This window comes from Arctopsyche grandis, chromosome 12, assembly GCF_051622035.1.
Source record: "Arctopsyche grandis isolate Sample6627 chromosome 12, ASM5162203v2, whole genome shotgun sequence".
In the NCBI taxonomy this organism is placed as follows: Eukaryota; Metazoa; Arthropoda; class Insecta; order Trichoptera; family Hydropsychidae; genus Arctopsyche; species Arctopsyche grandis.
Genome location: NC_135366.1, coordinates 7,643,585 through 7,668,650, shown reverse-complemented (window position 1 = coordinate 7,668,650; position 25,066 = coordinate 7,643,585). Strand labels below are relative to the sequence as shown.

Below are 25,066 nucleotides of genomic sequence, written 5' to 3'. Positions count from 1 at the left end.
TAAGTCTAAATTTTCATGCAAAAACACTTGAAATGATTGGTTATCTATTGTTTTAAATGTGAGTTAAAATTTTATCTTAAAACCATTAGAAAGGCTGATGGATTTAAAAGAAATAAAATACCTCTTGACATTTAAAAATTTATTTTGGCCTGATATAGTGAGTGTTGTAGATTTCCTAAATCAGGTTTTGTAAAATTAAAAATAGTCTCCACAGGGAGTTATTCATTACAAAGTCAGATATTTTTATAAGCTTTTTATTAGCTTTAATCCGTTATTTATTAAAAAACTAGCAGGCTTTCTCTGGTCAAGATTTTGGTCATGAGCTGGTTTTATGAGACATAGTGCATAGAAAGACAAATACTAGCCTGGGGTCGTTCAAGTGTTTTTGAATGCAAGCTCTTCGATTCTGGGATCTGAAATTTTCCGAAATCTATCTAGGTTCTAATTTAGGAAACCAGGAGATAATATACTAAATCTGGTGATCCTAGGCTGAAAATTGTGGCCTCGCATAGCGGACAAACACACTCTCGGATGGGGCTTGACGCTCGAAACTTGTCTCCCTTTTAAAGAGTACAATCTTTCAGTAGCTAACTGGCTTCCAACTTCCAAGTAAGAAGATCCATTCTCATTTTTGCCTTCCTTCCTTTTTTCATTCCCTTGCACATTTAACCTCCCCGTTGTTTGGTCTGCTTTATCTCGGTAAATTTGTTTACTATGCCTCATCTGTGTCTATGATGGAAGCCTTTCTATCCAAAACTCCAAACATTTACGTAACCAGCTAAGGTTGTGGTACTTTGGGATAGTATGCCAGATTTGGTGGTCCCAAGTGGTAGCGGCTCATGAGAATCCATATTGTCGAAGTTGCAGAGATGAATCATTCGGCTACAGGTGCTCCTTGACCATTCCAGTGAACGAAAGCAAACGGAAATAACGTGTTAAAATATATTATAACTGAAAATACACTATAATTATAACTTTAGTTGGTACCAGGCTAGATGGAATATATTCCAACTAATATAAAAAATATGTTACAACTGGAAGATACACTTGAACTGTCACATATACATATGTATATCAGTTTCAATCATGGCCTTCATTTTTGAAAATAATTATAATGTAGGTTGATATTTCTTACATAAATAAGTCAGAGTTTGGCATGCATCATTAATTTTACGATAAAATCAATTTCAATGTCATGTACATTAATTTCGTATTGTTTTTATATATACATACATATAATACGCATTACACAGCAGGTGTGCATTTTGATTCACGTATTATATCTATACGTTAAGATTTTGAATTAGATAAACGCATGTTAATTGATAATAGATTGTTAAAAAAAACAGATGTTTAAACAGGTGTTGTTTTATCAATAATAAAAATTACAACATTAAATTATCTATCTAGATATGAAGAACTAAGACCAAATTTGTATTTGTAATGGGATTTTCAAAAAAGTTAACGATTATTATTACATATATTATAATTTACGTTATTAAAAAATATTTAAACCACATATGAGTCGTCTAGTTCCAAAACTCGGTAAAAGCATTTCACTCATTTGTTGGTAAACGCAGTTTTTCTGCCACAACTTTATTTAGTGGATTTCATTTACAAAGTTTTATTTTAATGGAAGATATACGATTTAGTTATTTTGCAATTCACTTTTTTGGAAAATTTTTAAGATTAAATAAAATATTAAGACTTGATAACGATTTTGCCGGTGTTTGTTTCCGAGTTGTCCTTTCACGGCGATTCCGTTCCTTTGCTCACGATTTCTTTCGGATTGTTTTCTTTCTTGTATCTCCATCTTTGGTTTTTTCAATACTTCGAGACAGATCGTCCATGATAACAGCAATTACGAAGGAAATGCGGAATGACAGTTGCACCCAGGTAACCGGCCGAAATGGCCGCCATCTTGCCATATAGAGTGTTCTGATTGGCTGTCGGTAGTTTTGCCGTTAATTCGAATAAACAGAGAGAATTTTTGCCGTTCTTTGGAACAAAACATGATTTAAAATATTTTTTTTAGTCATTTAAATTGGTTTTAGAAAGAATTCAAGTATACAGTATTGTGTGAAAATATTCCTAGAATCGGAATACATTTTTATCTCAGTTTTGACCAAATATGCAGATACCGGGTTTTGGAACTAGGCGACTCATATGTGCTGATTTAATTACTTGTCAGTAATAATAAATTATCAAAAAAATAATATTACCAAAAGATTAATAATGAGAACAGGATGTTATTATCAATCTTAGATAAAAAAAATCATATATAAGCGTGCAGATGAAGTATAAGATACGTACAAGTTTTCGACTGAGTTCAGACTGAAAAATTATTTGAGTTATTATATAAATACATAGAAAATGTTTAAATACATAGCTTCATGTATTATACTGAATCTCGTATATTTTTATTCGCGTACAGAAGCAACTCCTATTCAAAATTGTAAGATATTTTTTATCATTGTATTTCATTTCTAATTTTTTTTTTAATAGAATTTTTTACTCTGAAATCTAGGTGCAACAATCAAACCTCCAATTTTTGTAAATATAACAGGATGTGATAATGCACCTTGTAATTTTTATCTCGGTTCTGAGGCAGAGATGTTACTAGCTTTCGAAATGCGTAAGTAGATTTTAATTAATTTTTTTTAATAAATTTGATTAATTTACATATATGTTGGTTATCAATCAGTGTGAAATTAATTTATTCAATGGAAATTTAAACGTTTGCAAACTGATGTTGTACACTATATGTACATATGTATGCAAAAAAGACAGACTGTATTGCAGATTGAAAACTTACCTATGTATTATGATTTGTTGCAGCTTATACCAGCGATACATTAGTACCAAGGGCATCAGCAGATCTTGGATTTGGAATTCCAATTCCTTATCCAATTGGAGATGATGGTTGTCCATTTTTGTTGAATGGATATTGTCCAGTATATGAAAAAGAAGTACTCTTGTATCGATTTGCTTTACCCATCGATGGTTTTCCCACGGTAAATAAATGATTTAAATACATTTTCATAAATTGCCTAGATCCTTTATCTTATGTTACAAATAAATTTATAAATATCAATTGTTCATTATATTTTAGATAAAGTTTACTTTGGAATTCAAATTGCTGGGAGACAACGCTATACCAATAACATGTTTTAAAATTAAGGCTGGTGTTGTAAAACCCAATTTAATATATTAGAACATACTTGAACCTGTTGAACGTAAAATGAACAATAAATTTATAAAAAAAAATATTTTATTTTATATAGTTAAAAACCCATTTCATTTTATTGTAATTTAAGTGCATTTTTCATTAATATTATACATATCTACATACTTGGTGACACTCAGTAATTCATATACATATATCTACTCTGTGATTTAAAGAATTATGGTAACTATTATACATACATACATATGTATTATATATGTATGTAGTTATATAAGAAGTTTCGCATTATCATCAAATATTTAAGAAAAGTAGCTTTAGTGTGGCTTCTTTTTACATACCTCTTCTTATCTTGCAAACGATTTGAGTAGATAAAATAGGGTACCTATATATTTTTTGAATTTCAATGTTAAAGAAGCTTAGTATTGAACCTTGGTCCATAAGTTTGATATGATCCACAAACTTTATGGAACAAATTTGTGCATCTCATGGGACCAGGGTTGCCAGATGTTCCTATTTGAGCAGAACTGTCCCGAGTTCAACAGACAAATCCCGAGTCCCACATTGCCTCTGAAATCCCCGACTTAACAAATTTGTATATGTACAAAAATGTATGTAAATAGTAATGGTTTGACTTCAAAAGAAACAAATTTCCTTAAACCAAACATGAACATCGAATTTTCTTCAATTGCAGAATTAACAAAATTATTTAATATTATTTGCAATGTTGACCTTCTGTAGTCTATACGAAGATGTCTGTTTATTTAACAAATTTTTACTGAAGCAAACGAGAAAAAAAAAGGAGAAATGGACAATATTTTTTAAAGATCAATTTTACATTCCATTTCAATTTTCGAAAGAATATTTAGTCTAATGAGTGCAACCTGGAGAAAGGAGAGAAACAGATTATTATTAAAAACCGTGGAAGCTGAATTAATGCAATTGTAATGACTTATTTATATCAAGCAAAGCTGGCGAACATATTTTGAAACAAGCTAAATGCTAGGAAACGAAACTTTTAATCAAATTTTTATGATTGTATAAATTTTTGCATTTAAAACAAAATGTAATTCCTGTAATTGTATCCCATATATTTTAATAACTGTGATTCCTATGGATGATTAAGTGACTATTTTTTGCGTAATATCTTCATTAATTTTAAAAATTTTTTTTTCTTTTTGATCGTTTGAAGTAGTGAATGTCACGATCTGTGATTTTGGAAATCTGGCAACCCTGATTTCATAGGACACTTATAACACAGATTGTAAGTTCGCCTACTACATTACAATAGAAGTTCTAGAATTTCTATGAAACTACATACACATATAAATCTATGCATCAATATGTGAAAATCAATGGATTTAGTTATTCATAATATTAGATGAATATGAAAATTTAGAAATATATTTTAACAATTACATATACATACATACAGAGTGTATATCAGAGATCCCCAATCCTGTACCTGCAGGCGCATGTGTCATTTGAATGCGCCCACTTCAGTGTTAAAGTAACAAATAAAAAATCAATCAAATCATAAATTTAACGAAGTTTTTTCGAAAAGAAAAAGAACAAACAAACATATATACTAAGTCTCTTTCGATATTTTACGTATACCAGAATCTGGTGCCTGCGCCCCCGGAGCCTTCGGTGCCCCTCGAGGCTGGGGGGCGAATTTATTTGAATCGAAAAGAAAATATATCGTCTTAGAAATTTACCTTTTTACAAATTTCCCAACGACAGTTACATATATACATGCATATGTAAATATAAACAAAATCTCTTTCGAAATTATATATTAGATAAAGTAAATTCAGCACAAAAGTGACAAAGGGATACGATCTTTATGTTCATTAAGTTAGTTTATTCGATTTGGATGTAAGGTGTTCGATTGTTCTACATTGATTTATAATCTTAAGATCTAATCTAATTTTATTTGCAGTAGATATTTATTATATAAATGTAGTTATACTGGGTTATACCCAAATTTGCAGCATTATATATACATATATACTAGTGTTAAACGCAATGAAATATCATTGCATGGGTTTTGGCATATTAAGTTATTAAATAAATAAAAAATTGAAAGAAACCTTCAATTTCAAAAAAAAAAAGAAAATTGAAAAAAATTGTTTGAGGAACAATCGGGTTTTAGAGAACGTCATTCAACTGAAACGGCCATTCAATTGATCATTTCTAGTTGAATGTTAGTGATAGATGATTCTAATAAAGTGGTTGCAGCTGTATTCTTGGACTTCAAAAGAGCGTTCGAAACCATAGATAGGAGAAGATTGATAGAGAAATTAAGTAAGTTAGGATTGGGTGGGAAAATATTAAGTTGGTTTGAATGCTATCTGAATCATAGAAGACAGAATATAAAAATTAATGAAAGAGTTTCTAAAAGTTTGATTGTTCCATTTGGAGTACCACAGGGTTCTAAATTAGGACCTCTGTTGTTTATTTGATATATTAATGATTTGGTGAAAGTATTTGATATATGTAAAGTTCATATGTTTGCGGATGATACGTTAGTTTATATTGTAGGTGATGATGTGCAAGTTATGAGTGATATTTTATGTAGGGAATTACAGTATTTAAGTGATTGGTTATGTGAGAATAGACTGAAAGTGAACTTAAGTAAGACTAAGATGATGTGGATGAATAATAAAAGCGTTGTGAGTGATGTGATTATGGATGGGAGAGTGGCAGAAGTAGTAGAAAATATTAAGTATTTAGGCATTTATTTGGATTGTAAATTAAGTTTTAAGGTGCACGCAGATTATATTATTAAAAAAATGGCAAAAAAAGTTGGTGTACTTTGTAGGTTAAGAAATTTATTAAGTATAAAAAGTAAAATATTGATATATAATCGTATTGTACGGCCTCATACTGTATACTGGGCTACAGTGCTCAATCTATTTAGTGGTTTGTGTATTGATAAACTGCAGAAAGTGCAGAATAGAGCAATGCGTGCAATTTTGAATGTGAGGAAACGTAAGAATGTAAGAAGTATGTTAGATGAACTGTTTTTCAAATCCAAATTTTTTGAAAAAAAATTTGGAAACCCGTTGTTCCAAAATTGGGGTGACACCACTGGCAGAAAGTATTTATAAAATGATTATTGGAACAGCCTGTATGTATTTGTCGATTATGTGTATGTATTTAGATAAAAAAAAACATATAAATACACGCGCATATTCATAGAAGACATATTACTATTCAGCAATATCTAAAAGTTGAAGTAAATCCACAAACATGATTAAATTCGTAGCGCCGTGCATCATCTTCGCTTTACTTCAGTTCCAGTCCATTACGGAGGCAACTGTTGTACAAACGTGTAAGATGTTCTATATTATTTAACTATTTTTGTAAAACCTATTCCCTTATATGATTTTGCTATTCGCTAACATTATATATCTTAAAATTATCCACAAATATATTTATGAACATTTATACGAATGTAGGTACAGGAATTCAATCACCCATTTACGTCAATGTAACGGGTTGTGATGTAGAACCTTGTAAATTTGTGCTCGGTACCACTGCAGAAATGTACCTATCTTTTGTAGCACGTGAGTAAACTTCATTTTCGATTGAATATTAAATCACTATCAGTGTTATTACTATGTATTGATTAATTTATATTTCAGCTTTCACCAGCAATACATTGGTACCAAAAGCAACAGCACATCTTGCCGGAGTTTCAGTTCCTTATCCACTCGGAGATAACGCCTGTCCAAATTTAGTGAATGGAAAATGTCCAATCCAGGAAAAAGATAAACTTCTGTATAGATTCACTTTACCCATCGCCGGCTTTCCTGAGGTAAATAAACTTCATACATGAATATATTGTTACTCTATTACACTATGTGTATTATCACGTACATATGTATATACAACATATGCAACAACAGTAGAGTTTGATTTATCATCTACTACATTAGGTCCAGTGTTAGAGATGAACTATCACTTATTCAGTACAGATAATGTAATCAATATGCAACAACATGGACACTTTCATTTACAGGACATCAACCAAGAATTTTACATTTAAACGTAGGTTATTATTATTCACTTAATAAATTGTATTTTGCAGATAAGTTTTGTATTGGAATTCAAATTGGAAGGAGATGGAAAGAAACCAGTTACATGCTTTAAAGTAAAGGCTGCTGTTGTAAAAGGATAATTTTCAAATGAAATTTAGTTTTACATATATCAACCAATACATCTAGAGAATTTAATCTGCCACCGCTGCCACTCAACCAATAAGACCATAATTCCTTTTTTATTGATTATTTTCACAGCAACACAATTTTTTTTTCTGGGACAGTATATGTATAATTGTAATTGAATTATATTCATATACATCTGTACATATATACTTGAAATAAATAAAAATGTCAATTTTGTTTGTTGAAATACATGCAGATAAATTATGTAATGTTGTTCTATTATATTTACTATGTAATTGAGATTTAAATTTGGTATATACATAGTTCATAAAGAATTATTCATTCGAGTAATAAAATTTAATATTTCGGTACTTTGAAATCTGGTTCATCATTCGACTTATCTTTTGGAACCTTCCTCTTCTGAATTATGTTTTGAATCTAAAAAGTTGGAATAAGCATCATGAAAATTAATCTGTAAACAATTACACGTATAAGCACAAAACAGACACATACTTGTTGCCATTCCCTATCTAATTCCGCTTTGTCGTTTTTTTCTTTGTTAGTTTTCCTAGTTTTTCTGCCATCCATTGTCTTTACTCCATATTGGAACGCAGCTTTCGGCAAGGCTTCCCTTTGATTCATATATGCCGAGTACTCCTCTTGTGTATCGAAATCCCAACGTCCTAAAACATTCACATAAAATTCAAGTTTATGTCCACATTCATTATTAAGAGTACAATATACAATTCTATTATTTTCTTTACCAATGGGTCCTTTTTTATTTCCAATGTCCATTTTGGTATAGTCTGCTTCATCGTCGGAGTCCTCAATAGCATCATCCATTTCTCGCAAGCCTGGATAGCATTCGGCATAACCTTCAGGTTCCGCAGCTAACCGAGAGAGAAGATTTGCTGCACGCACTCTTGTACCAGATGGCACGACTTAAATTTAAAAAAAAAAATCAATAGACAACTACATAAATACATACATAGCTCATTCTCATATTAAATGAGATTAAAAATTTAGCAATACCTTCTTCTCTTTCTCTTTCTAGCGGTTTGTCGAAATAGCCCTTATTCTTCTCGCTATCATCTCTTCCCCTATTTTTATCTTTGTCATGATTGTCTCCCTTTTCTGGTACTACACGAGACGGAACATAATCACCAATATCACCGTAAATCGAATCGTCAACTACTTTAGTACTAGTAGTTTTATTTGTTTTATCCTATAAAATATTTCATATTATTAAACATTTTCGCTGTCGAATTTTTAAAGCGTAAATTTATTTTTTGAAGAAATAACCTTGTTTTTACGATTTTTATTGCTATGACGAGCGCCATGCCTCAAGTATGAAAGAACTTGTGCAAGTTTATTAATGACAATATCATTTGTTGTGAGGGTCGGTTGACCGGTTGTAGTAGCTGGTATTTCAGCACGGCTGCGTATTAGTGTTGTTGGTATATCAGTTTCTCCGGCTCCACCATCATCCTCCAAATCGATAACGTAAGCCATTCTTCCAGGAGTAAACATTTCATTTCTCTCAACGTGTTTACTCCTAAGAGAGAAAAATAATCAAAAAATCACAAAAAATTCTGAATATTGAATTTGAAATTATCGTCAATTACCGAAAAGCTGCTAAAGTCTTGTATATATCTCGCCCAACAGTAGTTTTGAATTGCATTTCATCTTCCTATAAGTACATACATACGTTTGTATATGTATTTAAATTTAAAATCAATGCAAAATTGTTCAATAAATTTACTAAAACAAAAAAAAATCTTCACTTCTTCCTTTTCTCTCTTCTCTTTTTCTTTATCAGCACCGTTAGCTAACTGTTCCAACTGCTGCTCCTGTTCCAGTTCGCAAGTGTGAATTTCTGATCTAACTTTTTGCAAAAGAGCATAATCCAATCCTTTCACTAAATGAGTGTGTTCCATATCACCACCCAAGAATTTGGATTCCTACAAATGATTTCAAAATATTAACTATACACTTTTAATTATTGTATGTATTATATTTATCTCACAATAGCGCATTATGTTTCACTAATAACACTAGCAAAAGGAGCGGGGCGAATTTCTCACATCAAAATTTTCCATCAATGTACTGAATATACACAAAAGATTTTTGTTATTATTGGTCATCAACACATTTTAAATGTAAGCACATTTGTTTTTCAAACAATTAAAACCTATCCAATCTATTGGATAGGTTTTAATTGTTTGAAAAATGAGTAAAAAAAAAAAGTTTTTATTTACTCATTCTAATGAGTAAATAAAAACTTTGTGAGATAAAAAAAACAATGCATAAATGCATTTCAAATACTAAAAAGAAATAGTAATTAACCTGGATCATTTGACGTCTCCTTTCCTTGGCGTCCAATCCTGACTTAATATCGGGGGCCACAGCTCTGTACGCGTTACTGGTATTCGCGGCGGGATCTTCGGCAGTATAATCAGGATTAGCATTGTCTCTTCTTTCTCTAGCACGATCGCGGTATTTTTCCGCCAATTCGGCAAGTTTATTATCTTCTTGTTTTTTTAAAGCAGCATAGAAAGATTTTTTCTTCCTTCTTAATTCACCTTTGTCTTCAGTTTCTGATGGAGTTGCAGTGCTAAAAATATTTAGTTATGTATACATATGTAGTAGGAGTTGTTTGTAGTCGGGGTATTGCAGATAATTTGTAACCTGGTATTGGGAGCGGGTGTAGCAGTGTGATGGTGGTGTGCAGGAGTAGGCGCTCCTCGCGGCGTCATCAGCAGTCGACGGAAGTCGTCGTTCGTCAGCCGCTGCGATCCCGGACATTCCTCGGCTCCTCCTCCGCCCCCCGCCCCACCCCCGCTGCTCACCGCCTCTTCTTGTGGCATCTCGCAATTCGAGCGAAGATCAGACACTTCACCACTTCACCACTTCACCACGGCTGTCAACACCACTTCCCGGCCGAAACTACTCTATTCACGACCATATATTAAAACGTTATAATATATGTGGTTCGGTTCGGTGATTATTCCGCAAAAAGCGATCTCGCGTCATTAACATCTCATGTAATAGTGCCTTGGACGAAAAAAAAAATGTATATATACGTACATACATACATACAGATGTCCCTATGACCAACGTTTAAAATTTTTTAAAATGCAGTCCCTAAAATCGTGCCGTACCTTGCTTGATTTAACTTTCCTCCACAAAGCAATTAATAACGAAATTGATAGTACTGACATCCTAAATCATATATTGCTTTCTATACCCTTAAGATGGGTCTACGTGACGAGCCAGAATGTTAAATTACAGAAAACACAAATATCGGAAGACAACGATCGAAAATCGAAAGATCTGTGGCAGCTCGCTTATACGACATGGTCGAGTTTGGTTGCCTTCCTGCGAGTGGGAACCAACTCGGCTGGGTTCGGAGAGCCACTACTCACTCTGCCTTTAGCTGTCATATAATAAACACGTGCATTAACATGCCAGTCGTCTCATTCGTTCATCCTCCATAGATCTGTAGGCGGGGTACGATGTGTTGACCGTATCCCGGCCTAACGAAACACTGTTGTGTGGTTCAAAGATGGGGTCACCAATGTAGGCGGGGTAGCGATGTGTTGACAGCGCTGTTGGATGATCAGAAGGTTGCGTAGATCACGTCGGATTAGTACCAATGTAGGCGGGTTACATGTGTGTTGACCGTATCCCGGCCTAACGAAACACTGTTGTGCTAGTTTTATAAAGTTTTATTGTTTGCCTATGGTTGTACAAAGGTATGGTATTTGTGGGCAAAAGTATGTCGTTCAGCGGTCTCTGGATATGGTAGAGTGTCGCTGGCTCAGCATTCAGCTATGTACGGAAGGTCTCTGGATACGGCAGTGTGTTGCTGGCTCGTCCGGCTGGTTGATCTTCCAAGTCCGCGTAGTGTAGTGGTGGCTGGTCAGGAGCTGTATGTTGACTGGTCTGCTGCTGTGTGTCGACGCTTGCTGCTGTGGGTCGACTGGCGTTGTTTGGGTTGTACCTCCTTTTATATGGTTTCTGGAATGCTTGGTGGAAGTGGTTATTGACGCGTACGAGAGGAATTTTGTTTTCGTCGAGGCGTCGAATTTTCTGGAATGCTTGATGGAAGTGGTTATTGACGCGTACGAGAGGAATTTTGTTTTCGTCGAGGCGTCGAATTTTCTGGAATGCTTGATGGAAGTGGTTATTGACGCGTACGAGAGGAATTTTGTTTTCGTCGAGGCGTCGAATTTTCTGGAATGCTTGGCGCCTTTCCGCTCGATGTATTTTAATGGTGGCGGCGTGTTTCGACCGGTTTGGTTCCACTCGACTGGTAGGGGCGTTCCGCTTGAGTTTAATATAACGACTACAGGTGCATGTCGTCTGGGTTTCGGGAATGTAGTTTGTTGTTGCGGAATATTCTCGAAGGTTTCGATGACGATGACGACGACGAGATTCCTACATGGCTCTCCGGTGAGTGTTAACGATGTGTGTGATTTTGTGGGAATCTTGATGTGTTGGAGTCTATTGACTCGATGGCGTCGTTGTTTGTCCGGTTGTGCTGGAGAAAGTTGTCTCGACAGCGGGTCTTGTGTTGCATGCCGGTCCAAGTCTTGTTCTCTACCAGGTTGCTTATTTTGGGCGAGCTGCGTTGGTAGTGAAGGTTTGTGATGGCTTGGATGGTGCTGTTGTGCAGGCTGCTGTGTTCTGCGTGGAGTCATTCGCGTGACTGTTTTGCTGGTTGTGCTGGAGTTAGTTGTCTCGGCAGCGGGTCTTGCGTGAAGAACGTTGGTTGACGAAGTGCGTTGAGTGCTGGTCTTCGTTGGTTGTGCTGGAGTTAGTTGTCTCGACAGCGGATCTTGCGTGAAGAACGTTGGTTGACGAAGTGCGTTGAGTGCTGGTCTTCGTTGGTTGTGCTGGAGTTAGTTGTCTCGACAGCGGATCTTGCGTGAAGAACGTTGGTTGACGAAGTGCGTTGAGTGCTGGTCTTCGTTGGTTGTGCTGGAGTTAGTTGTCTCGACAGCGGATCTTGCGTGAAGAACGTTGGTTTACGAAGTGCGTTGAGTGCTGGTCTTCGTTGGTTGTGCTGGAGTTAGTTGTCTCGACAGCGGGATTTGTGTGGAGACTGTTGGTTAGCGAAGTGCGTTGAGTGCTGGTCTTCGTTGGTTGTGCTGGAGTCGGTTGTCTCGACAGCGGGTCTCGTTTTGCGTACCAGTCCGAGTTGTTCTTTTCTACCATGTTGCTTATTCTGTCTAGGCTACGTTGATAGTGAAGGTTGGTGGTCTGGACGATGTTGTTGTGCAGGCGTTGTGCTGATTGTGCTGGAGTTAGTTGTCTCGACAGCGGCTGTGTTGTGTTGGAGCTAGTTGGCTCAGTGGCGATTTGTTTCACCGGTTGTGCTGGAGTGGGTTGACTCAACAGCGGGTTGTGTTGGTAGCTGGTCCATATGTACTTTCACACCATGTTACTGTTTCGGTCGTTACAATGGTAGTGAAGGTTTGTGTCGGTCTGGACGGTGCTGTTGTGCAGGCTGCGGCGTCCTGCATGGGCTCATCGAGGTGATGACTCATCGAAGGTGTGATGAGCAGTGCTGGCGGATCAACAGTAGTGGATCCATTTGGTTGTTGTCTCCGGGTTGCGTCTTGTTGTGGCGAAAGCTGCGGAGTTGTTTGACATGGTCACTAGTTGTGGGGACATGTAGCGGACTGCGTTTGAAGTCTGCGTTGAGGGCTGCGTTGTAGACTGCGTTGAAGGCTGCGGTTGCGTGAAGTCTGCGGTTGCTTGAAGCTTGCGGTTGCGTGAAGCTTGTGGTTGCTCGAAGCTTGCGGTTGCGTGAAGGCTTCTGGCTGTTGCCTTGTCGTGGCGTTTGTTGGCTGCTTTGTAGGCTGCGCTGTGGGCTGCTATGTAGGCTGCGGTGTGGGCTGCTATGTAGGCTGCGATCTGGGCTGCTATGTAGGCTGCGATGTGGGCTGCTATGTAGGCTGCGATGTGGGCTGCTATGTAGGCTGCGCTGTTGACTGCTGTCGTGGCGGCTGTTGGTTGTTGTGGAGGCTGCACTGTGGGCTGCCGTGTTGACTGCGCTGTTGACTGCTATGAAGGCTGCGTAGTTCTAAGATGGGGTCACCAATGTAGGCGGGGTACGATGTGTTGACCGTATCCCGGCCTAACGAAACACTGTTGTGTGGTTCAAAGATGGGGTCACCAATGTAGGCGGGGTAGCGATGTGTTGACAGCGCTGTTGGATGATCAGAAGGTTGCGTAGATCACGTCGGATTAGTACCAATGTAGGCGGGTTACATGTGTGTTGACCGTATCCCGGCCTAACGAAACACTGTTGTGCTAGTTTTATAAAGTTTTATTGTTTGCCTATGGTTGTACAAAGGTATGGTATTTGTGGGCAAAAGTATGTCGTTCAGCGGTCTCTGGATATGGTAGAGTGTCGCTGGCTCAGCATTCAGCTATGTACGGAAGGTCTCTGGATACGGCAGTGTGTTGCTGGCTCGTCCGGCTGGTTGATCTTCCAAGTCCGCGTAGTGTAGTGGTGGCTGGTCAGGAGCTGTATGTTGACTGGTCTGCTGCTGTGTGTCGACGCTTGCTGCTGTGGGTCGACTGGCGTTGTTTGGGTTGTACCTCCTTTTATATGGTTTCTGGAATGCTTGGTGGAAGTGGTTATTGACGCGTACGAGAGGAATTTTGTTTTCGTCGAGGCGTCGAATTTTCTGGAATGCTTGATGGAAGTGGTTATTGACGCGTACGAGAGGAATTTTGTTTTCGTCGAGGCGTCGAATTTTCTGGAATGCTTGATGGAAGTGGTTATTGACGCGTACGAGAGGAATTTTGTTTTCGTCGAGGCGTCGAATTTTCTGGAATGCTTGGCGCCTTTCCGCTCGATGTATTTTAATGGTGGCGGCGTGTTTCGACCGGTTTGGTTCCACTCGACTGGTAGGGGCGTTCCGCTTGAGTTTAATATAACGACTACAGGTGCATGTCGTCTGGGTTTCGGGAATGTAGTTTGTTGTTGCGGAATATTCTCGAAGGTTTCGATGACGATGACGACGACGAGATTCCTACAGATCTTTAGTCGAAAGATGAAAAAAAAGGGTGCATGGTAAACGGAAAAGCCTGTTCCTCTTGTTCCTGTTGTATCCTGCTCGCCCAAATTAAGTGAGTATGTACCGTTTACCATGCACCCTTTTTTTTTGATCTTTCGACTTAAGATCTTTCGATTTTCGATCTTTGCCTTCCGATATTTGCGTTTTCTGTAATTTAAAATTCTGGCTCGTCACGAAGACCGCCTTTAGATACCCTAGATTCCCCTAAATTAACTAAAACCTTCCATATCCCTGTCTGTAACACTAATCTCGGATTAATTGCACCTATTGCAAGATTATGTCGAACCTATAATGAAGTAAACTCTGAACGATGTAATATAGATATTTTTAATGATTCCATTATGATGTTTAGGAAGAAATTATTATTATTATTGTAATCGACAAATATGTCTTAATTGTTCTACTGTATTCTAGATTAATTGTTTAACATTTAAAAACAAATTTGTAATATATACTTAAATAATGTTGTGCACACCTATAATTGATGTATATACCAGAATCATAAATGTGTAATGGGGGATGAACGAATGAGACGACTGGCATGTTAATGCACGTGTTTATTATATGACAGCTAAAGGCAGAGTGGTAGTGGCTCTCCGAACCCAGCCGGGTTGGTCCCCACTCGCAGGAAGGCAACCAAACTCGACCATGTCGTATAAGCGAGCCGCCACATCACTCTCCCCCCAGCATCAGCGATACCAAAATTACAAAGAAACAAATTTTACAATAGAAAATAAATTATTGTTACACAAAGAAAGAGAAAAAAATTATTGAGTGGGGAGAAAAAAAAATTGTTGACGTGGGTCATCCGCTGTGTAGGTGTACCGCCCTGAATGGTCGGTACATTCGAGGGCGGTGACGTCGCGAGCAGGACGGTGGCTGGTCCGATGGTCGCGCCGATGCGATGCTGCGCCGGCGCCGCTCTTCCGAGGCTGATGTCGGTTGGTGGGGCGGCGGGGGCGGCAGGGGCATCGATGTGGTTGATGATACTCCGAGCTGGACCGTGAGTCGTTGTGGCTCGTGGAAGTGTTGTAGCGCTACCGCCCGTCTCGGCGTGACGACGCTCGTGGGGACGGACGGGGCCTTGATGATGATGATGATGATGGTGCTGAGGTGGTGTGTGATGAATCTTGTGGTGCTGGATGACCGTTCTATGTGTACTGGATCGCGCATGACTCCACATCCAGCTGTCAAGATCGCCGTCTCATTCGCTCCCCCATTTTTTTAAGCACCTGTCATCGACGTTGTGGCTGGACTCATGTCGATAGGTAGGTAGGTAGGCGTGTCTGCTCGTTTATTGTCATTCGCGGGCCGCGGCGTGCTGTGTTGATGGCGATGGGGGCGCGGCGGGTAGCTTTCCCGCCTGGCTCGGCGAGGCAGGGATGAGCGTGTAGGAATCTCGTCGTCGTCATCGTCATCGAAACCTTCGAGAATATTCCGCAACAACAAAATACATCGAGTGGAACAGCGCCAAGCATTCCAGAAAATACTACGCCTCGACAAAAGTGCATTCCTCTTGTACGCATCAACAACTAAATGCTCGCACGCATCAATAACCACTTCCATCAAGCGTTCCAGAAAATTCTACGCCTCGACAAAAGTGCATTCCTTTCTTACGCATCAACAAACCACCACCATCGGTCAGGCGATTCCAGAAACACTATAAAAGGAGGTACAACCCAAACAACGCCAGTCGACCCACAGCAGCAAGAGTCGACCCACAGCAGCAAGCGTCGACATACAGCTCCTGACCAGCCACCACTACACTACGCGGACTTGGAAGATCAACCAGCCGGACGAGCCAGCAACACACTGCCGTATCCAGAGACCTTCCGAACATAGCCGAACACCGAGCCAGCAACACACTGCCGCATCCAGAGACCTTCTGAACATAGCTGAATGCCGAGCCAGTGACACTCTACCATATCCAGAGACCGCTGAACGACATACTTTTACCAACAATTAACCATACTTGTGTATACGTGTTACTACCAAATAAATACCACATTCAACATATAGTTGTATTAATACCGAACACAGACGAATCTGTCTACAATACATGGCGGACTGGTGGTGAAGAAGACCTTCACAATAAGACTAGTTCCCATAAGCGGCATGTTGAAATTGATCGAGGCTGCGTGGCTCGATGTCGGGGGTCACCAGTATGGAGGATGAACGAATGAGACTGGCATGTTAATGCACGTGTTTATTATATGACAGCTGAAGACAGAGTGAGTAGTGGCTCTCCGAACCCAGCGGGGTTGGTCCCCACTCGCAGGAAGGCAACCAAACTCGACCATGTCGTATAAGCGAGCCGCCACAGTGTAAAGAATATATTGCGTAATGTATGTACATTGTTGGTGAGCCTTTTTAAATAAATAAATAAATAAAATACATACATAAATTATATTTTAAAAATAAATTTATTGAAAAATAATTTGGAAACCCGTTGTTTCAAAATTGGGGTGAAATCACTGTATGTACTTGTACAAAGTCTGTGGAGTCGGAGTTGCTAAAAATCGGTTGGTAGACTCCGATTTGCATTCAGTTGTAGGGATTAATTAGATCAAAACATACACCTGTCACAATTAAAATATATTCAGAGATACGACTCTCAAAGCTCCCTTGATTTAACTATTCAAATATTTACGAGCAAAAGCAGCACGAGTTCATCACAAAAAATCTAGTATTGCATGCCATATATCCTCAGCTGACATGTATTATTACTGTACACCAGACCATGGATGACCCGAAGATTGAAATATTCACACAGTAGACTTCTCAGTTTTACTTAACTACTCGTTAGTAAACTTCGCAGTTCATTAGAGTTCAGTTTAACCAGCTACACTGAACTCACGTTATACAATTTCATGGGTTTACAAAACTTATACAAAGTTACAATCATCAAAAAATAAAAAGCTTCGGCAAAATTTAATTGAGTTTCTAATATTTACCGGAACCTCTCCAGTACACATACTTCATCTTCTACAATTATTGGCAAGTCGATGTCTATATAATTTTACTAATTATTTAATATTATACAATATGTGAATATTGAATAACTAATTCACAAGTAGTCCAAGTTTTCCTTTCTGTATTTTTCAATATTTGATGAGTTCACTTAAAGGTTAATTATTTATGTTAGTCAAAGTCGCATTTTTTATTTTTTTAACGACTACGCAGCCCTGAAAATGAACACGTCAAATTATTTTTTTTTAGCTTAAAGCTTCCTCAATAACCAATCGCATTTCTTCATGACGTTATGATAATACAATAGCCCACTTATAAACCTGTTAATATCAATAAATAGGTAATTGGACTATTCGTCACATTGGGGTGGTCACAAAAACAATTTTTGCCATGAAAATCGCGAATACACAATATTTGGCACTCAAGTTCTCGTTACTATGATAGTTATCGTTAGTATGATGGACTTTTCGGCTGCCAGATGTTCCGTTATAGAGATTTTAGTGACTTTGTGACGAGTAATTTGTGACCAGTAATCACCGAACCCAATAAATAAGGTTCTCTATTCAATTTTACATTCTAGTAAAAATTATGTTGGTACTGCTATTCTTATGTCATTAGTGACAGCTAGCATGGAGTGAACTCCTTACGATTTTACCCTCGTCCTTTTTATATTAATATATATTTATATTTATTATTATGCAATGGATAGTTTATATAGGTTATGCGATCGTCTAATGATATCTTAATCGATCTCTCCAGTTCCCCCTATATACATACATAATATAGTAATAATAGTAATACGATTTAATTATTGCACACTCTTTGAATTGGTTTATTGTATATCTATTTTCTTTACAGATATAAAAAGAAATGAATTCGTTGAAAAAAAATTTTATTCCTGTCCAAGTTTTATGTCGGTGTATCAGCAGTACTAGTTCTCTTTTTACAGATCATTATTCTATTCTTGGTATTCATCGGAAAAGTACACAAGCCGAAATTAAAGCAGCATATTATAAATTATCAAAAATGTACCATCCAGACAAAAACAAAGTATTTAAATTTTTGAAGGATTTTGACAATGTTTGCTTGGTGACCTTAATTAGTTTTGTAAAAAGCAACGTTTTTTTTTATATATAATATAGGATTTCGAAGCAATCAAGAAGTTCAGAGATGTGAATGAAGCTTACGAAGTTCTTGGAAATATTAATATGAAAAAATTGTATGATAAAGGTTTAGTTTATTTAATTTTTATTCTCAAATGATTTATGTTGTGAATACCTACACCTGTGGTGGCTCGGCTGGAATAATCCACTTTTGATTGTAATTTAATTTTCAGGAGTTTATCAGGGCTTTAAATCCCCAGACAGGCCTGATACACCAGAAGAAAGATTTCACAAATCGCGAGCAAACAGGCACAAAGTTCCGATGTACGGTAAAACCACAATATATGATTTTGATAGTTGGTACGTATAATTTTTTGTTTAAAAAACAATTATAATGTTATACATTTATTATAGAACACTTGTGCTTTCCTCGTTGATTTATCAATGGGTGGTTATGGAATGAAATGGATCGTTCAAAGGAATTAATAATTAAGATTAGATAAAGTTTAAGGAGAACTGAAAGAAATCAATTTCAGTTCTCCACATGGTGTAATTTTGAAGTAAAGAACTATACATATCAAATATAATAAATATACGAAACAAAAGGAATTCAATATACATATGTATATGTAGTAATGAATCTAGCATTCTGTTTCAGCAATGGCGAACCTATGGTAGAAGTAAAATTTTAATATTAAATGAATTTCACATTATATTATTAGAAACCAAAAACTATTGCTACTTCAAAATTACACCATGTGGGTGATTGAGAAAAATCAATTCTCCAACCCAGCCCAACCTCAATGTTCTATTCGTTTGAATGATCAATTACTTAAACAATTATCAGCTATTTTTCAACATCAATTTTCGTTAAATAAACTTTCTGTTTTTATACTTGGTTTAGTACTAGGAGTATATGAAAAATACATACATATGCATGTAGCCATAATAAACAAAAAATTATTAACACTGTGAGTGCTGACGTCATTTCTGTTGAAAGCCCGCCACGCTGAAAAAGTCGCCAATATTTCCAACTAGAATTATTTGAAAAGCAGGTATAAAAATTGTAGCTAATCCAAACACTACCGCCGAGGATTTCCAGTTTTGTAAAGGTGTGTTTAGACTCTCTAATATATCTTGCAACAATATAAAATAAACAAAATAAGTCTTAATGAATGTATTTTTCCAAAACTAGTTCTATCTTCTTCGTTGTTGTTAAAATGTAATGCTCAAAATCTAAATGCCAAGCCACAATCTAAAATACTCAGCCGTTACGGATTTCCATCGAGAAATTTTGCATTGTTTATAAATTCAGAAATTCCAGCGTAAACCAGTATTTATAAACATTGACACGGATTACACGAGCCATGTTCAATGCTATCTGGAAAGGCTTAGCGGGTAGTATTCTTGTTTATTTTTTACATACTCAAAATATAACGTCTATCGGCGTATTGCCGGCTCATGGACTTGTTGGCAAAATGCCAATTGGCGTTGGTCAGCATTCAAAGGGTTAATCTTATTCAAAATTGATAACAAATTATATTCAAGTGTAGAAACGCAGATTTCATTTAACAAGAATTGTTGAAACCAGGCCCACTGCATATGTATATATGGGTCTGGGTCACTGCATCGAAAGTGACTTGAACGAAAGTCGAAAGATCGAAAAGAATGTATGCATGGTAAGCGGACTATTTCACACATCGTCATAAAAAATTCGATCTTTCGACTTTCGTTCAAGTCACTTTCGATGCAGTGACGGCCACCGTATTTTGTTATATAATGTTTTGAAGCATTGGCGTAGTTAAGAATTTTGGTTCCTCATGCAAAATTTACGCACCCTACCCTATAACCCGATTTTTAAAAATGTGATATGAAATAATTCATATTTGCATAGGACTATTGGAATAATAATTCTAAGAAAAAAATTTACTTAGCTTACCAATTTAAAAATTCATTTTTCTCAATTTAAGTTTTGCAAAATTTTATGGTGGGTCTTATGGCTATATTTATTTTTAATAATGGCGTTACGTGATTAATTATCCCACTTGAATCCAAATGGCTTTTTATGGTCTGCATAGTTGCTTGGATCTTTTCATATTTTTGGGTCGTAAAATAACATCAAATGCGTAAAAGCGTATGACTTGAATCATGTTTCTTATTGCTTTTGATATTTTCGACAGTGTTAAATTATATTGAGTGTATCAATGCAGAGAGATGTAATAAGAATAGAGGGGCCCTTACGAATAAATAATTGTTGTCAATTTTACGCGGTACGTCTCTATAAATACGCTACATCGCACGGAATACAATCGGATCAATTTACTTATGAAAATGTATTCCATGTTGTTTATTGTGTGTTTTTGAATGTATTGTGCAATTTTTACCGATGCTTGCTCATCTTGCGAGTAATATAAACAAACAGAGAAGTTTTTATGGGACATACGTCGAGCACCAAGCGTCAAATACGACTGATGCTAAAATTATTTAGATCTGTCCGTGGACAGAATGTCACTTGACAACAAAAAAACACCTAAAGCCACTTCTATTAATATTACATTTCTCTGGTATCAATGTATATATACATTTGTACCCTCTGTCAAGCTGGGCTCTCCTGATTTGCATGAGGTAGCTACGCCACTGTTTTGAGGAAAGGAAGGTGGCGGGCTAAGAAAAATTACTTTTTAGAAATGTTGATTGCCACTGAATTTGGTAGTTGTTAATGATTTTTAAATAGCATGTGGTATATTTTCTTCAAAGAAGGTTCGCCATTACCGTTCCATACTTTTGCTACTGAAATGAAATATTTTTTAAATATATGAGAAAAATTAGTTTTAGTACTGAATAAAAATATTCTTTTTAGGACAAAAGAACATTATAGTGAAACTTTCCAAAGTCATCTAAAAGAGAGGGAGACTAAACGACAGGGTCATCAAAGAAGACAGGAAAACCAAAAATTGAATGAAATGACTTTTTCCATTTTTCCAATGCTAATCATAGTTATGGTTATACTTTCAATATCTCTATTTTCAAAAGAAGATTATGATATTGTGCAAAAAAAAAAGTGATTAAAGATTTTTGAATTTATAATAGCACAATTCTCATATGAAAAATTAGTATCGTTTTAATGAATAAAATATGTATATTTTCGTTATAGTTTTACTTCAGAATTTTCATTTTCCCTTATAAAGCCTGAAACTTAATTTCATTGAGACATTTTTCTTAATCTTGTTTACATTTCATTGCTGTTATGGTTGTGAAGTGATTCGTACTTAGAACTATTTATGTAATTGTTAAAGACTTCTATTCAGTGGCGTAACTACCGCGCCCGCAGACCCCGCAATGCGGGGGGGCGCCGCAAAGCGGCGTGCCTTTTTTGCAGATTTTTTAATTTGTTCTTTAATTTCTTTGCAATAATTTTTTTAAAAACCTGTGCTATTTTTTAACCTATTTGCATTTCGTTTTATTGTATTTACATATAGCTGACAATTCTCTCTTATTCTTGTATATATTTTTGTTAAAACAATAAAATAAAATTATATGAGGCGTAAAAACGTAAAAATTTATAAATTTTTAGCTGTCAACATTAACAGGTGGGAAGTTTTTAAGGAAAATTCATCATCAGTTACTTTAAACAGATTATGCACTGCTTGTTGGTCGTCCAGAATAGACTCTATCAATGTACTTCGATATATATGTAGGTACATATATACATATATGTACAGATGTTTTAAAATTTCTTACCGAAATAATTTTAAAAAGTAAAAGAAATGATGAACAATCAAAAGAAAATTGACTAAAAAAGAAAATGGAATGTTTCGAATTTATTCTCCTACTCGTGCTTCTTGAAAAATTCTTCGGTTTCTCAACTTTGTGTCAAAGTTCCTTCAATCAAAAAACGCTGATGATATCAGTGCTCAGTCTATGATTAGACTGAGCACTGATGCATATTGAGAGATCAGTAATTTTAGAAATAAATTTGAAGGATTCGTAACAATTTCAAGAATATTAGGGTTGAAGCCAAAATTGAATCTAAAAGCATTTCGATGAACTTAGTCATCAGTCATGATATACGATTCCAGGATCCATTAAAAGAAATTTTGAACAATTTTTAATGCGGCACTAAACTTAACCTAAGTGCAAATGAAGGTTCGTATCACGTTATTTAAACATTGTTTCAAAGTTCGCTTTCCTGCAAAACAATTATCAGCTGACGATTTACATATATGTACATACATATGTATATCATGAAGCTATGTCTCTAGCCAACTAATATGTCAATGATTTTGACAAATCATTGCCTGATCAGATACTTGATTTCCGTTCGTGCTTAAAAGAAAATAAACCTTTATAAATAAATAAAAATAAAGAAGATCAACGTGTTCATAATTTGGCAAAGCTCTTCATTTGTAATTTTTATAATTTAAATTCGTCATTTAAATCATCTTTTCCTCACGCGTCTGGTAACTGTAGCCACTACGGAGCGCTCGTTCACAAGTTGAAACTTATTAAAAATTACTTAAGGTCAACTATGTCACAACATCGTATTAAAATATTAGCAATGATTAGTATTAAATTTTAACAAAATAGTCGTGTTTGCCAATGAGTCCAGAAAAAAGTTTTTCTACGTAAAAAAGGTATGAATTATTAATTTGAAAAGTTATTTTGCTGTAAGGAAATAATATGAATATATGGGGGGGGGGGAGAGAGGGCGCCTTAAAATATTTTGCGGGGGGGCGCCTGGAATTCACGCTACGCCACTGCTTCTATTGTATAAAAACGGACAATTGGTCAAGAACCGCTGGTATAAAGTTTCGAAAAATGAAGACGAAAAACGTATTTTCATGTGGGTAGTTTAAAAATGATCATCAAGAAAGTATGTGGTCCATCTTTCCCAGTAAGAGCGATATTTTCCCTTCTCGACTATCAATACCATCTCAATCCATATTAAATCTGGATAATAAGCATCTGAACATACACAAATACATAAATCTTCAGGAGGCACTGACCTCCACTCTGAGATATTATGCGAACTTGATGATCCCAAGTTATAAATTGTGGCCTTCCATAGCAGGCACACATACTTTCCAGGCATTTTTGTAGTCAGTTTGAAGTTTTTTGACCAACGCCAAATCTATTTCTTTATCTTTTTAGACAAAGTCTTAAAGAGACTACGATTAGCCCGCTATACTTCAATGAACTTTTTGAATAACAATTCACTTCTTGATATATTGTATTATATTTGTAACACGTTTCAAGAAAGTGGCCACTTAATGAGTTGCATTTTAGTGAGGAAGGCACATATATGTCCAGACGCAGTTTTAAGGTTGCTGTAATTGGAAATCTATCTTCATAAAATAATTGCAACGCATCGCTAGATCGTAGTGTTTATAGATACACATGTAGCGACATGATAGAATATAAAATACGCTAAAATGCAGATGGAAGACAAAACTACCGTACATGTAAAAACATGGTAGAGCGAGTGAAGATATTAGAATGACAATAGCGGTTTAGTGGATGAGAGAAATTCTTTAATAGTAGCCAACAGAGCGTAAAAGAATATAAGGAAGACCTAAAGCAAAATGAATGGATGACGATGCGAGATGTTGCTGAAAAAATAAATATGTTGGGGTACTTGTTCGTTATACGGGCGCAACCGAGCACGAGTATGGCTCGTTTTGGTAGTAAACATTTAAGGACTCACAAAGGCGCGCCTGTTCCTTTCGGGTCTTATTAAATTGCGGCCTTTGTCTTCCGAAAAAGCCACCGACGCAACCCGACTCCCCGCGGCCAAAAAGCAGGATCAAAAACCACAGAAAAGTCAGCTGTGCAGACTCCTATTTTGAATGAAGCATAACTGCCCCTAGCTGATAGTGATTGAACTGTGAAGTTCTGATCAATTCGTCCCAACTTCCTAATGAATAAAACGTTTATCGGAGACAGCTTTAAGATGCTCTTTTATCGATTTAAGATCTTCAATACCCGAGCAACGGATGAAAGACTGCCCCTGATCTGAGACCGTTGAGACTGAATTGGAGACTTAGAAACTGCATCTATCAAAGAACCCTTCCGTGGTGCAGGAGTTGGCGCAGGCGATGGAGAAGGTATTGGAAGGCTGGCATGCGACGTTCCATTGTGAGTAGCTGCAGGAACAGCAGTCTTAGGAGAAGCGGCAGCAAGAGAAGCAGCTAAGTCTGGACGGGACGACAAAGTGCTCTTTGACACTTTGTTACGGCGTTTACGTTTGCTTATGCCCTGATCGGCCGGCCGCGCCGCTGCAGGTGGAGCACGGGTTGGAGACAAAGTAGAAACCATCCTTACAGCCAGGGCACGTAAGGAATCTGCGAAGAATATCTTGAACTCACGCGAATCCTCCACCAGACCATCAATTTCTAGCTTGAGGTCAATCAGTCGCTGAGAGTTATGCGCCTCCTCTTCCTCTCGTGCGACCGTGACAATTTGAGAGGTGGCAACCAATATATCAGATATCCTGTAATTGGAAAGGAGATTTCCCCCCAGATATAACGTCTTTGATTGAGTCAC

The 25,066-nt window shown here is 36.7% G+C and overlaps 7 protein-coding genes across 11 annotated transcripts in view; 3 read left to right on the top strand and 4 right to left on the bottom strand.

Annotated features, from left to right (window-relative positions):
* LOC143920234 (uncharacterized) overlaps window positions 1–16,463 on the bottom strand; it is a 60,507-nt gene extending 44,044 nt beyond the window's left edge. Inside the window, exon 1 of the mRNA XM_077443015.1 lies at window positions 16,280–16,463. Within this exon, the coding sequence (XP_077299141.1) occupies window positions 16,280–16,375 (96 nt within the window). The 5' untranslated portion in view covers window positions 16,376–16,463. The remainder of the gene's footprint in view (window positions 1–16,279) is intronic.
* LOC143920219 (queuosine 5'-phosphate N-glycosylase/hydrolase) overlaps window positions 1–25,066 on the bottom strand; it is a 529,776-nt gene that overhangs the window by 270,434 nt on the left and 234,276 nt on the right. The gene's annotated exons all lie outside the window — the stretch shown is intronic.
* LOC143920212 (uncharacterized) overlaps window positions 1–25,066 on the bottom strand; it is a 262,942-nt gene that overhangs the window by 192,233 nt on the left and 45,643 nt on the right. The window lies entirely within an intron of this gene.
* On the top strand, window positions 2,266–3,259 carry LOC143920229 (NPC intracellular cholesterol transporter 2-like). The gene is made up of 4 exons (XM_077443007.1): window positions 2,266–2,455; window positions 2,528–2,635; window positions 2,839–3,014; window positions 3,113–3,259. The coding sequence occupies exons 1-4, from the start codon at window positions 2,374–2,376 to the stop codon at window positions 3,212–3,214; spliced, it is 468 nt and encodes a 155-aa protein (XP_077299133.1). The 5' UTR covers window positions 2,266–2,373; the 3' UTR covers window positions 3,215–3,259.
* Window positions 4,371–7,746, top strand: LOC143920230 (NPC intracellular cholesterol transporter 2-like). Its single transcript, XM_077443008.1, has 4 exons — window positions 4,371–6,521; window positions 6,649–6,756; window positions 6,835–7,007; window positions 7,281–7,746. Exons 1-4 carry the CDS (start codon window positions 6,440–6,442, stop codon window positions 7,368–7,370), a joined length of 453 nt encoding a protein of 150 aa, XP_077299134.1. The 5' UTR covers window positions 4,371–6,439; the 3' UTR covers window positions 7,371–7,746.
* On the bottom strand, window positions 7,362–14,765 carry beag (IC cytokine homolog beag). Its single transcript, XM_077442977.1, has 10 exons — window positions 14,410–14,765; window positions 10,045–10,855; window positions 9,703–9,970; window positions 9,141–9,317; window positions 8,982–9,046; window positions 8,659–8,911; window positions 8,389–8,581; window positions 8,121–8,297; window positions 7,870–8,039; window positions 7,362–7,794 (listed from the first exon to the last, which is right to left on the bottom strand). Exons 2-10 carry the CDS (start codon window positions 10,221–10,223, stop codon window positions 7,714–7,716), a joined length of 1,563 nt encoding a protein of 520 aa, XP_077299103.1. The 5' UTR covers window positions 10,224–10,855; window positions 14,410–14,765; the 3' UTR covers window positions 7,362–7,713.
* Window positions 17,779–22,077, top strand: LOC143920223 (dnaJ homolog subfamily C member 16-like). 5 transcript variants are annotated; one of them, XR_013261318.1, is made up of 7 exons: window positions 18,017–18,205; window positions 18,279–18,470; window positions 18,563–18,650; window positions 18,757–18,883; window positions 19,428–19,635; window positions 19,719–19,921; window positions 21,384–22,069. XR_013261318.1 is itself a non-coding variant. In XM_077442996.1 (5 exons), exons 2-5 carry the CDS (start codon window positions 18,291–18,293, stop codon window positions 21,586–21,588), a joined length of 600 nt encoding a protein of 199 aa, XP_077299122.1. In that variant the 5' UTR covers window positions 17,779–17,974; window positions 18,279–18,290; the 3' UTR covers window positions 21,589–22,076. The 5 variants fall into 5 exon arrangements, 3 of the variants coding, with proteins under 3 accessions (XP_077299122.1, XP_077299121.1, XP_077299120.1); XR_013261317.1 differs by lacking the exon at window positions 18,017–18,205 and having other exon boundaries at window positions 18,273–18,470; XM_077442996.1 differs by lacking the exons at window positions 18,017–18,205; window positions 19,428–19,635; window positions 19,719–19,921 and adding an exon at window positions 17,779–17,974 and having other exon boundaries at window positions 21,384–22,076.

Excerpts from the sequence above, each read along its gene's own strand:
- LOC143920229 (XM_077443007.1), top strand. The coding sequence starts at position 2,374 with ATGTTTAAATACATAGCTTCATGTATTATACTGAATCTCGTATATTTT. Across the intron at positions 2,636-2,838 it reads GTTACTAGCTTTCGAAATGC|CTTATACCAGCGATACATTA; the intron begins GTAAGTAGATTT and ends GATTTGTTGCAG. Across the intron at positions 3,015-3,112 it reads CCATCGATGGTTTTCCCACG|ATAAAGTTTACTTTGGAATT; the intron begins GTAAATAAATGA and ends ATTATATTTTAG.
- beag (XM_077442977.1), bottom strand. The coding sequence starts at position 10,223 with ATGCCACAAGAAGAGGCGGTGAGCAGCGGGGGTGGGGCGGGGGGCGGA. Across the intron at positions 9,047-9,140 it reads AGAAGAGAGAAAAGGAAGAA|GAAGATGAAATGCAATTCAA; the intron begins GTGAAGATTTTT and ends ATGTACTTATAG. Across the intron at positions 8,912-8,981 it reads AAGACTTTAGCAGCTTTTCG|GAGTAAACACGTTGAGAGAA; the intron begins GTAATTGACGAT and ends TTTCTCTCTTAG.
- LOC143920223 (XM_077442995.1), top strand. The coding sequence starts at position 18,291 with ATGAATTCGTTGAAAAAAAATTTTATTCCTGTCCAAGTTTTATGTCGG. Across the intron at positions 18,651-18,756 it reads GAAAAAATTGTATGATAAAG|GAGTTTATCAGGGCTTTAAA; the intron begins GTTTAGTTTATT and ends TTTAATTTTCAG. Across the intron at positions 18,884-21,383 it reads ATATATGATTTTGATAGTTG|GACAAAAGAACATTATAGTG; the intron begins GTACGTATAATT and ends TATTCTTTTTAG.
- LOC143920230 (XM_077443008.1), top strand. The coding sequence starts at position 6,440 with ATGATTAAATTCGTAGCGCCGTGCATCATCTTCGCTTTACTTCAGTTC. Across the intron at positions 6,522-6,648 it reads GGCAACTGTTGTACAAACGT|GTACAGGAATTCAATCACCC; the intron begins GTAAGATGTTCT and ends ATACGAATGTAG. Across the intron at positions 7,008-7,280 it reads CCATCGCCGGCTTTCCTGAG|ATAAGTTTTGTATTGGAATT; the intron begins GTAAATAAACTT and ends TGTATTTTGCAG.